Source organism: Bubalus kerabau, chromosome 23 (assembly GCF_029407905.1).
Source record: "Bubalus kerabau isolate K-KA32 ecotype Philippines breed swamp buffalo chromosome 23, PCC_UOA_SB_1v2, whole genome shotgun sequence".
Classification (NCBI taxonomy): Eukaryota; Metazoa; Chordata; class Mammalia; order Artiodactyla; family Bovidae; genus Bubalus; species Bubalus kerabau.
In genome coordinates, this window is record NC_073646.1 from 18,015,269 (window position 1) to 18,027,923 (window position 12,655).

Below are 12,655 nucleotides of genomic sequence, written 5' to 3' on the forward strand. Positions count from 1 at the left end.
TGCTTAAACGATGTCATAACATTTGATCCTTCTTTCTGTTTATTTCTTGGTTCTGTTCTCTTTGCTGTTGGCACTACTCTCAGGCAGGCCTTCTTCCCTGGTGACCTCTGGCAGCTTCAGGCTTATAACTTTGTAAGTCCCAAGTCCAACCAAAAGAGAGAGCTTCTCTTTTTCAACATTTCTGATAAAACTCCCAGAATTGAGTCTTACTGGCTCTGACTCAATCACTGTGGCCAAGAAGCAAATAATTCTGATTGGGTCACACATTTACACCTGGCTGACATGAATTGAGAGGGAAAATGTTACTACAAAAGAGAGAGGTGGATGCTGGACAGGGACATAGTCTCTATTTTGGACAGTTGTGTACCTAACTAGGAAGGGAAAAAAAACAGATACTGCAAGGTAACCATCAATTATTGCAGGGAAGAAAGGGAAAAAAATCTGACATTTTCTTCCTTTTGTTTTTCAGATAAAGAAAGAGATTGCTGAATAACTGCAGATGCATTTTAATGCTCCAGAGTAAGCATGTCTGCCTACAGGAATAGCGCTTATGAGGAAGACCCAGATTACCCTGACTATTCTGGGTCTCGAAACCATACTCAGAGGTATTTGAAAACTCCAGGTCCTCTGAACAACTCAGATGAACCCAGCACCAGGAGCAACCCATACCCAGCAGAGTCCAGAACAAGTCCAGACTATCTTGGGTCTCTAGCAGAACCAGATTATCCTGGATCTCAGAGTAATCCAGACTACCCTGGCACCAGGAGCCATCCATACTCTGCAGAGACAGACTATCCCAAACCCATGGCAGAGCCAGAGTATATTGGATCTCAGGGGAATCCATACCAACCAGGCTCATCTAGAAAGCCAGACTATTCTCAGTCTCAACGAAATCCTGATTTTCCTGGTTCCGAAGGCAGCGGAAACTATACAGGCTCCAGAATAAATCCAGATTATCTCGACTCCTTGGGAGAACCAGACTACCCTGGAGCTCAGGAAAACTTGAACTCTTTTGGCCCCAGGGCCAGTTCAAACCATCCAGGCTCCAGAAGGAATCCGGAGCATGCTAGCCCCAGAGTCAAGGCATACATAGACTCTCTGGGAGAGCCTGATTATCCAGGTGCTGAGAGTCAATCTAACCATCCACACGTTTTTGGAGAACCAGACTATCTGGATGCTGAAGACTATCAGAACTCTCCAAACTTTTGGGGAGAGCCTGATTACCCAGGTGCTGAGAATGGTCATGATTATGGCTCTTCAGGGGACCCGGAAATGGCCAGGCAGTAAGTGCTGGACTCTCCTTCCGGTGGGGATGGGAGATGAAGGTTAGATCCTTAAGTCAATTAATGTTTAATTTAATTGGGATAAGGACACATATGATGATGATTTCCATGACCTGGATTTATGGTGAAACTTTCACGCCTACCTGTATACATCACCTGGGCCTTGGATTCTCAGCCTGAGGCTTCATGCTCTTAACTGATAATCTTTCATCACTTCTTGCTTGAATAACATCCTTCCCAGTCTCTTATCTCTTCCTGCCTAGTCCCTGCAAGACATTTAGATCAAACTGTTTTGACCCTGCTACTTCGCCAATGAGATTAGGGTTAAGGTGATAATTATGAACCCAAACCTTTTAACCAGAACTATATCAACAGGAATGCACTTTAATCAAGAAAGTCTTTTGAAAAATCTACCATGGAATCCATTTAACTCAATTATTTTTATACAAGGTGATTGAGCCACTTCTGACTTTTTCTACTTTCATCTTTATTTTGCTGAAATTATTGCCAGAATTGACCACTTTCCACGTGTAGAGCAGACTTGGATCATTGATCTTCTCCATTGCTGTTGCTTTCATCAAGTTGTATTGATTATAGTTTTTGCCATTGTTAGGATTCCTCTAAGGAGGTTTCTTTAAGTCTAATTTTTCCTGATTCAGATTCTGTAGATCTAAATTTTGTCAAAAAGATTTTAATCTTCCAACAGTTTTAGTCATTGACAAATTTTATTAGGTACAGTTTGGGTCATTAACAGTGTTGACTTCGGGTGACAGTTCCACCAAATCTAATTTTTCCTGTGTTAAGTTTCTCAACGTTCATGTTGCCAACAACATGTGATTATTTATTTTTCAGGCTATTTTTAACCTGTAACAAATTTACTATGTGAAATTCTAACCAATGTGAATTTTATTTTGTATATACTATTTCTACTAGTAATATTTATGAATTCAACATAAATCCTTCAGGATAGGCTTCAACAGTATGTGAACTGAGAGCTTCCAGATGTACAAGCTGGATTTAGAAAAGGCAGAAGAACCAGAGATCAAATTGCCAACATCCGTTGAATCATAGAAAAAGCAAGGGAATTCCAGAAAAACATTTACTTGTGCTTCATTGACTATGCTAAAGCCATTGACTGTGTGGCTCACAGTACAGTGTGGAAAATTCTTAAAGAGATGGGAATACCAGACTACCTTCTCCTGAGAAACCTGTATGCAGGTCAAGAAGCAACAGTTAGAACCATACATGGAACAAGGGACTAGTTTCAAATCAGGAAAGGAGTACGTCAAGGCTGTATGTTGTCACCCTGATTATTTAACTTATATGCAGAGTACATCATGTGAAATGCTGGGCTGGATGAAGCACAAGCTGGAATCAAGATTGCCAGGAGAAATATCAACGACCTCAGCTATGCAGATGACACCACCTTTATGGCAGAAAGCGAAGAGGAACTAATGAGCACCTTGATGAAGAGGCCCAAAAACCAAAACATTAAAAAAAAAAAAAAAGAAGCAATATTGTAACAAATTCAATAATTACTTCAAAAATATATTCAACATTCAAAAAACTAAGATCATTGCATCTGGTCCCATCACTTCCTGGCAAATAGAAGGGGAAAAAGCGAAAATAGTGACAGATTTTATTTTCTTGGACTCCAAAATCACTGCAGATTGTGGCTGCAGCTACGAAATTAAAAGACACTTGCTCCTTGGAAGGAAAGCTATGACAAACCTAGACAGAATATTAAAAAGCAAAGACATTTCTTTGCTGACAAAGGTCCGTCTAGTCAAAGCTATGGTTTTTCCAGTCATGTATGGATGTGAGAGTTTGACCATAAAGGATGAGCGCCAAAGAATTGATGCTTTTGAATTGTGGTGTTGGAGAAGACTCATGAGAGTCCCTTGGACTGCAGGGAGATCTAACCAGTCAATCCTAAAGAAAATCAACCCTAAATATTCATTGGAAGAACTGATGCTGAAGCTGAAACTCCAATACTTTGGCCACCTGATGTGAAGAGCTGACTCATTGGAAAAGACCCTTATGCTGGGATAGATTGAGGACAGGAGGAGAAGGGGTGACAGAGGATGAGATGGTTGGATGGCATCACTGTCTCAGTGGACATGAATCTGAGCAAGCTCTGGGAGATAATAAAGGATAGGAAAGCCTGGAATGCTGCAGTCCATAGGGTTGCAAACAGTTAGACATGACTTAGTGACTGACAACAAGAAACAAAAATATGGGATTTGGGTGTGTAGTGGGATCAAATGTCTTCAGAACCTAAATAGGAGGATTAAAAGGACTAGGTCAAAATGTCCTCCTTGGTCTTATCCCCCACTGCCTCATTCATCATTGAAAATATACCTTTGACCTGTCACTCCCTTGTTTATTACCCTCCATGGTTCTCCATAATCTTTGGGAGAAAGACTCCGCCACTTCACTTATGATAATTTAAGAATGAGGATGTGCTGAGCTAATGTAAGATGCCAGCCAGAGCCCAGGCTGACTGGCCTCCTCCCGCTTCTGCTATCCCCTCCCTGTTATTGTTGTTTAGTTGCTAAGTCGTGTCTGACTCTTTTGCGACCCCATGGACTCTAGCCTGCCAGGCTCCTCTGTCCATAGGATTTCCCAGGCAAGAATACTGGAATGGGCTGCTATTTCTTGTCCAGGGAATCTCCCCAACCCAGGGATCGAATCCACATCTCCTGCACTTGTAGGCGGGTTCTTTACCACTGAGCCACCTGGGAAGCCCATCTTCTCCCTACCTCAACCCTATACTGTAGGTCAGTGGTTCTTAACCTTGGCTGATGCTTATAATTACCTAACTATCTGGGGGGCCTTAAAAATCATACAAACACCTGGGCCCAACTTTCAAAGCTTCTATTTAGTTTTTTGGGGTGAGGCCTGGGAATTGATATATACATAAAATTGAGAATCTTTGCTCCAGGTTAATTGACTTCCATAGCATTCCTTTTATATATTCAGCACTTTCTGGTTAGCACTTTACTTGTGCTGTTCTTCATCTTTGGATGCCCTACTCCTAACTCTTTATGTATGGATTTATCCTTCCAATCCCAGGGCAGATGTCTCTTTTCCATGTAGATTTCCCTTCAAACTCTCAGCCCAAATTTTCTCTTTCCTGTGAACTCATTGGACCTGACTTCTTATATTCACCAGTTGCTACTTGTATTGTAATTGCTATGGTTGTGTTTAAGAAGTTGGACCAGACTGTATGGAGAGTTCCTTGAGGGTCAACAACCCATGTCTTTGTCTTTGTGTTCTCTTCCCCTTGCCCATGCATGGTTGGCATTCAGTGGAATGAATGGATGGGTGGATGGATGGATGGATGACTGTCCTTACTAAGCATAGTACCAGATAAATACTGACTCATCATTTTGGGATTGCAGAATGCTCAGCAGAACATCTTCAGTCCAGCCCTCATTTCACCATGAGGGTGTCAGCCCCTTGGGCATCCTTGGGAGAGAAGATGTTGATTATCCTGAAAGCATTGAAATGAAATCTGTGGGGATGGCAAATCCATATCCAGATGCTCCTGGCAATGGCTATGGTAAGCATTTGTTAAGAAGAGTATCATTTCCTGGGAAGAAAATAAAATTCAGTGGGCTTGGGACCAGTCATTAAAGATCAGTGAGGGAAGTGGTTTATCCCTTTTCCTTCAAACACCCACTTTACAAGGGCTGAACCCTGAGGGTGTAGAGAAGAAAAGCCGTGTCATCATTTATCTGAGCACATTGGGCAGGAGTGGTGCCCGTGTGTGGAGGCTGATGGTCAGGTTCAAGCCCATGGTGGTTATGTGAGAAAGATGGTCTTAGTGTGGCCAGATCCTCAGATTTTTCTAGAGAAGCCAGAAATCTGGCCTTTTACATGTTTCAAAATAACTTTTAAAATGAATAAATAAAATCCCTGTGCTGAGCAAACAAAACAACTCATAGACTAGATTCAGTTTGTGTGGCTGCCAGTGGGCAGCTTTAGTTAAGCCCCTCCTAAAGGTGTTCACATGGTCAGCATTTGTATTTTTGGAACCTGCTAGGGACATGGAGAGTTAGAAGCAGCTCTGTCCTCATGGTACTTAAAGCCTAGGTGAGGAGATGACAAGAGCACATGAAGACTAAAGCAAATAAGCACACAGATGGATAATATGTGAAAAATCACATCATTCTCAGAATCTGCTGTATGTAAAGGTTTAGTTCTGGGAGGTAAAGAAGATTCTACCAGTTCTTATCTTCTGAGACGAAAAAAAAGGGGACTTTTCTGATAGAGAACGCCAGCTCGTGGCACAAGTCGATGTTATAGGAATTCAGAGCTGGAGAAGGGAGTGCTCAGCCTTGAACAGAGCATGGGGTCCAAGTGCTGGTTGGTGCAGATGAAAGACCGCTCAGCCCTGACTGGTAGGGAAGAGATTGAAGAAGATGGGGAGGAGGAAATGGGATGTGTTGCCACACACTCAGGAAAAATGCGGACTGTTACATATTTGCAGAGAAAACATTCAGCTGGGCTATTCCAAATCTTTATGCCAGGCATTCTCAGTGGGGCATATGTATCTCAAGGGATGAAAATTTATTGAAAAGGCCAGAAAAAAACCTTCCTCTTTTTATGTATAAAGAAGATACACAAACACATAGTTATACAGTATAACTATAGTATTAAAATGTCACGGGGGGGACTTCCCTGTTGGTCCAGTGTTTAAGAATCCACCCTCCAGTACAAGAGACACAGGTTCAATCCCTGGTCCGTGAAGATCTCACATTCCACTGGGCAACTAAGCCCAGGTGCCACAGTACTGAAACCCATGCGCCTGGAGCCCACGCTCCACCACAAAAGAAGCCACTGCAATGAGAAGCCTGCAGATCGCAACTGGAGCAGCCCCCACTTGCCACAACTATAGAAAGCCAACTATAGCAGCAACGAAGACCCAGTGCAGCCAAAAATAAATAAATCAATAATGTCGTGAGGAAGGGCAATGAGGAAGAAATATCTTAAAAGACTCCTTAGGTGGCCGGTAATGAAAAAAAGTGGATTGAGAAACACTGCCCCCTCTAATGCAAGCAGAGCTAATAACTGGTTGGGAGAGTTTCCCATGCTCTGCAGACTCTGCTAAGCACTTTACTTTTACAGTCTTGTTTCCTCTGCAGCAGACACTACTGTTCTCCCTGTTACAGAGGGGAAAACTGAGGTTCAGAGAGAAACGTGCTCAAGGTCACCTAGCTACTAAATCAAAAGAGCCTATATCAGCCAATCTCTCTGACTCCACTTTACTGCTGGGTAGAAGCAGGGAAAATGCTGACCACCAAGCTCCACAGAACACTGGAATTAAAAAGCTATTTTTAAAAGTGGCCACATAAAGTGTGGCTTCATTCTCTGGGCTCCTTTTAGGACTAAGGTTGTAGCCCCAGCGTTCTCTTGTCCAGTGCTCTACCATCTTGTTAGACTATACACTTCTTAAGGAGAACCCATTTCATCCATGTATCTTCCAAGGCTCCATGTGATTTTCCTAATGCTTGGCACACAGTAGGTGCCTGAGCAATGCTAACTGAATTAAAAGCAATAGCTGTAAGGGATGTACCAGTTAGCTGTTGCCACAGGAATGCTGCATAACAAACAACTCTAAAACCCAGTGTTGCACAATAAGCATCATTTATTTCTCACCCACACATCTGTGGGTTTGCTTGGAGTTTAACTGAACCACATTGGGTTTGGTTGTGTCTGATTTGAGTCCACAGACTCTGTTTAGGCATAGTGTCCTTCTTGACCCAGTGAACTAACCTGGGCCATTCTCACCCCATGGCATAAGCTGGAAACACACAAAGTGGTGAGCAGAAACATATGATGTCTCTGAGTCCTTGGTTTGGAACTGGCAAACTGTCGTTTCTGCTATGTTCCACTGGTAAAGGCAAGTCACATGACCAGTCCAACCTCAGTGGAGGTGTCCAAAGTGGAGGAAGTATAATGTTTGCTGAAAACCAACTGATTTACCACAATAGTATATATTAAGAGTTTGTGGTGTTCTGGGATTTGTTTCAAGCACTTTCATACATAGTTACATCAGTTACACGTATTCAGTTAACTGATTCAGTTTCCCCAACAAAATTAACTGCTTCAATTTCCCCAACAATCCTATGTGAAGGCCTATTATTATCCTGATTTACAGACTAAGATATTGAAACTCAGACTATTAAGTAACATATGCCAGAGAGCACACAGTTAATAAAGCAGCAGAGCTGGGAACTGATCCTTGGCAAGAAGTTCCAGAACCTCCCACAGTATAATTTTGTACATTTCCATCAAAATGTGCTCCAATTTTTTCTGTTATGGAGTTCATTGTTTATCATGAGTTGAATTAGACTTCATTGTTTATCATGAGTTGAATAAAAATATATTGAAATGTGACACTGTCACGTAGATGTCAAAAGTAGACTCTGTCCCTAAGAAAATCATGCCAAATTTCAAATTTATTCATGTGTCATCATAAAAGGCTACAACTAGAAGGAAGCTTTGCAATCATCTCAACAAAATTTGTTTAATTTTTAAAAGCAGGACTTTTTTATAACAGAAGTTTTAGGTTCACAGTAACATCGAGGAAAAGGTGACAGAGTTCTCAACTACCCTGTGCCCCACACGTGTGTGAGTGTGTGCTCAGTCACTCAGTTGTGTCTGACTCCCTGAGACTCCTTGGACCATAGCCCACCAGGCCCCTCCGTCCATGGAACCCTCCAGGCAAGAACACTGGAATGGGTTGCCATTTCCTACTCCAGGGAACACGTGCATGGCCTCGCTCACTATCAGGGTCCCCCACCACAGTGGGACATTTGTTACAACTGAACCTACATTGACATATCATTATCACCCAAAGTCCTTAGCTTACATTAAGTTTCACCTTGGGTGGTACATTCTGTGGGTTTCAATAAATATATAATGACTTGTATCCATCATAAGGGTATCGTACCGAGTATTTTCACTGTCCTAAACTCCTCTGAGCTTCCCGGGTGGCGCTAGAGGTAAAGAACCTGTCTACCAATGGTGACATAAGAGACAGGGGTTTGATCACTGGGTCAGGAAGATTCCTTGGAGGAGGAAATGGCAACCCATTCCAGTATCTTTGCCTGGAAAATCCCATGGACAGAGGAGCCTAGTGGGCTACAGTCCATGGGGTCACAAACAGTGGGACATAACTGAAGCAACTTAGCACACAAACCCCTCTGAGCTCCATCTATTCATCCCTCCAGACAAGTATTTTTCAAACTCTGAGTTATGGCCCACTAACAAGGTCCTGCTGACCATTGTGTGCTCAGTAGTAACTAGTGTGGGATTAATTGTCTTGTCTCTTCATTCCAGTGAATCCTGCTTATGTGGGTGATGAAGGTCCTGGCCCAGCTTATGGAGACCCACCCTTGTCTGGACATGATTGGCTCAGTTCACCCCAAGGTAAGGCTTCAGTGGACAGTGACCAAAAGCATCCATCCTGCAGAAGGAGCCTGTTCAAGGCAATGCAGACATTGCCACTGCCTCTTGGCCTCTGGTTAGTAACTGATGCAGCACTTCCTTAATTTATCACAATAGGTTTTATTCTAAACATGTAGAGTTTTTTTCTCCTTTGGATATCAAGGTGTCTTTGCTAGGACTCTTCCTGTTGCAAGTGACAGAAAGCCAGCTCACCCAGGCCCAAGGCTTGTGCTGTGGGAAGGATGTGGGTAAACAAAGAACAGAAGGTAGAATTACCTTCCAGTACTTTAGTACAGAGCCTGCCATGGCACATAGTAGGTGCTCAGAGGTATTTGTTGGATGAGTTACAGGAACCAGGGCCTCTGGGTCTGAAGCCAGGAGCTCAGGGCCACCTGGACTCTTTTTCTCCATCTATTTCACAGACTGCTTCTCTTTAAACTTCAACTCATTCATCTCAACTAGTCAGGCCTTCTCTGCAGCTGGGGAGCTTGACAGCAGACACACACACAGCTCAGCGATATCGGGGGAAATCTTCCTTTCTTTGCAGGCCTGTCGGTCATTACTGAGGAACCTCTCTCCAACCCCATTTGGGACAGATGCCTACACATGAACCAGTCACTTTTACATAGGAAAGAAGGCTGGGTCACATGTCCATCCCATGGCTAATACATGTATTGGTGAGGTGGCATTGCTGTGATCAAAATTTTTCTGAATAATCATAGAATTATTATGATAGTCGAGGATAGGGGCAATCAGTTTGAAGAAGGCTTTGAAATCAGTTAGGAAGCTCTGTAAGGATCGCTGTGTGCTGTGAGGAAGATCTGATCAGAGGCAGAGGCCTAGGAAATAAAAAAGCATCAGAGGAGAGAGGCCAGGGAATGCTGGAAGCTAGAGGCAAACCTGTGAATACCAAGGAATAAATCAAAGACATCCTCTGCGTAACAACACATATTGTGGGGGCCCATGACTTGAAACCATCTCTCACCTTCTGACACCCGACCCTGTAGCTTCACTCTTTAAGAGGCTTCTTAAGAAGGCCTGTATCTTTCAAGAGGCTGGTGTTGCCACTTGGGAGAGAAAACCATGGGGATATAAACAATCATGCTCTCTGTCTTCCACAAGAGCAGGGAATGGCTTTAACTACTGGGAAAAGAAATGCCTTCACCTCTTAAGATGCTCTGTGGCCAATATGAAGATTAGCGCCTCTAGGTGGACAAGGAGTCCCCGGAAGGCAGAGAGCAGTAAAGAAGTAGAGGACCCAGAGATGAACATGGCTTTCTCTACCATTTCGCTTTACTAGTTCTGATTCTTAAATCATTTACAATTAATCAATGGACAGTCTTCTGATAAGAATGTCCCTTTGGTGGATCATGCTAGCAGCTAGGAACTGCCTGGTGCATAGTAGGTACTCACAAATATTCATTTATGAATGATGGACGTAGTGAATGATACATTAGCATCTGCTTACAGGAAATGACCAGGGTGAAGTAATTAAGGCACCGTGCTTTGGGACCAGACAGACTTTGGTTTGATCCTGAGCTCTTCTACTTGCTGGTTTTGTGGCCTTAAGCAAATTACCTTTTTGGGCTTCAGTTTTCTTAGTTACAAAATGGGGTTTATTACAGTACTTACTTCATGGGGTGATTGTGAAAATCAAACAATATATTCTATTTAAAGTAGTTGGCCTGCAGGTATCGTTACTGATAGTTATCATTTATTGTTTTTTACAAGGAACTTTTTTTCCCAGCTGAGCTGGGTCTTTGTTGGTGTGTTCGGGCTTTCTCTAGTTGCGGCCGGGGGCACAGCTCTCTAGTTCTGGTGCACAGGCTTAGTTGTTCCATGGCATGTGGCATCTTCCTAGGGATTGAACCCATGTCCCCTGCATTAGCAGGCAGATTTCCAATACTAGTAATTATCATTGGTGTGGGGAGAAGGAAAGAGTTCTATTATTAGTCCAGTCCGGCCATTTAATGAGAGCATGATTAGGAGGGAGTTTAGTTCATTCCTTTGCACCTCAATTTCTCCAACTATTGAATAAACAGCACGGTGATTTCCAGATCAGGTCTGCTGTGTAGGGGCTGTGTCCAGGTGCCCAGCACTGACACAGGACAGTGGTTTAGCAATAAAGGGATTTATTTTCCTCTTGTGACAACAAGTATGCCAGGAACGAGTCCAGAGTTGTTATGGCACCTCTGCCCATGATACTCTCAATGCCCAAGGCGCCTTCTGAAGAGTCTTTTCCCATCACCCTTGGCTGGTTCCAAATGGCTGTATCTGGTCAGGAAGAAGGTGAAATGGTGAAATGCCAAAGGTTAAATCAGGCAAACTTTCACCCATTAAAGAGCGTTAACGGAAGCCACAGTCTTGTTGGCTAGAGTGGGGTCACAGATCCATCCTAGGCTGCAAAAGGAGCCACCCTTTGCCATGAAGGAAGCTGGGAGAGTTTTAACTGAGCGCAGTGGCTGCATAGCAAAGGAGGCATCTGCTGATGTGAGAGAAAGAGAGAATGGGTGTGGGAAGCAGACAGACAGCAGTGGGGCCACCCAGGCAGTCAGGAGAGAGCAGCTGTTTCACTGTAAACCCATCTGGATTTATGTAGGCACATAAAACCAAAAATATAACATAAGTCTTGGACCAGAGGCACCAGTTAAAGCAAAGACCTTTGACCGAGTCATTTAGAAGAATCTCTGCCTTCTGTTTCTAGAATCCTATTGCTTTAATAAAGAATTCTGTTTCTGGCCTTTTACCTAGCTACTGGGACAGAATCTGCACAGGAAAACAACTCCTCTTCTCAGGGATCCCCCTCTGGTGTAGATGTGGGGAGCTGTCCTGTGATTTGTGGGGGACTGGTTTTGTCCATCTCATCCTGGCATTAAAAACTGTGAATGGGGCAGCTCTCTGTGACTGTCAGCACTTTTCTGGGCGGTCCCCAACAATGCCAGTGTGACTGCTATATGAGGTCTTGGGAAGCTCACCTTGGTGGGACCTAAGGCTTGGGGGAACGAGAGATGCTTTCTGGTGGTCAAGTGAATGAAATCATTGTCGAGGTTGAGCATGTCCCTTCTGGGGTCCAAAGCCATCCATCTTCAAGTCAGATTGTTCCAGAAAAGACACCGGTGAACTCAAACTCCATCCTGGTCTCCTCCATTTCTGACAGCGATGTGACAGACTCTCAGATTTTCAGCAATCGGAATGACAAAAAGGGCAAGCAGTTATTACGATTTGCAACACCTTTGAAAGAATCGTTTGCTCAGACCCTTCATAACTCAGAAAACACAGGCTTAGACACCCCTCATACTTCACACGAGAACATCCAAGGTGAGACCCTGGGGCAGAGGAGTTAGGATGGGAGCAACCCCTTCCGAGTTGCCCACAAGGCTGTGGTTTTAAAACACCGAATAGGGTGAAGGCTTGGTAGATGACCTGAGGGTGTTTGGGACTCCGAAGGGGTCACTTTGAGAGGATCTGACACCTAAGAAGGAGTTTTACCTTGATCAAGATCATTTCATGTGCCCGGCGTTCTGCCTTTTTGTTACCCATCGAATTTAGTTTATTTGCCTGCCACTCTCTGCACGTGTGATACAGGCACACCTGTCATTTCCATTTGCTGAGAGGCTGAGGCTCAAGGAAATTAAATGACATAGCAGATCTGGGGTCAAATGCAGGTCTGCCTGATTCCCAAGCCTGGCACCTTAACCACTGTCCCGAACTGCTTTGCACCCAATCCCTAGGTTCGAGTATCATGGGATGCCTCTATTTGTCAAGTCCTCCATGCAACCAGGTCTTAACTGAGACCCTCCCTTGCCTCGCAACTCCTGACATCAAACACTGGTTTCCGAGATGTTGTTTCTCTTTCATCCTGTAATACTCCAGGCATGAAGTCCAGCCATTCTCAGTGACTTCTAAGAGGGGAG

At 43.7% G+C, this 12,655-nt stretch overlaps 1 protein-coding gene across 1 annotated transcript in view; it reads left to right on the plus strand.

Moving 5' to 3' along the window:
- Positions 1-307: 307 nt before the first annotated feature.
- The window catches only part of TMC5 (transmembrane channel like 5), a 56,748-nt gene continuing 44,400 nt past the window's right edge, over positions 308-12,655 (plus strand). The window contains exons 1-4 of the mRNA XM_055561342.1: positions 308-402; positions 470-1,283; positions 4,688-4,848; positions 8,634-8,723. Of these exons, the coding sequence (XP_055417317.1) occupies positions 526-1,283; positions 4,688-4,848; positions 8,634-8,723 (1,009 nt within the window). The 5' untranslated portion in view covers positions 308-402; positions 470-525. The remainder of the gene's footprint in view (positions 403-469; positions 1,284-4,687; positions 4,849-8,633; positions 8,724-12,655) is intronic.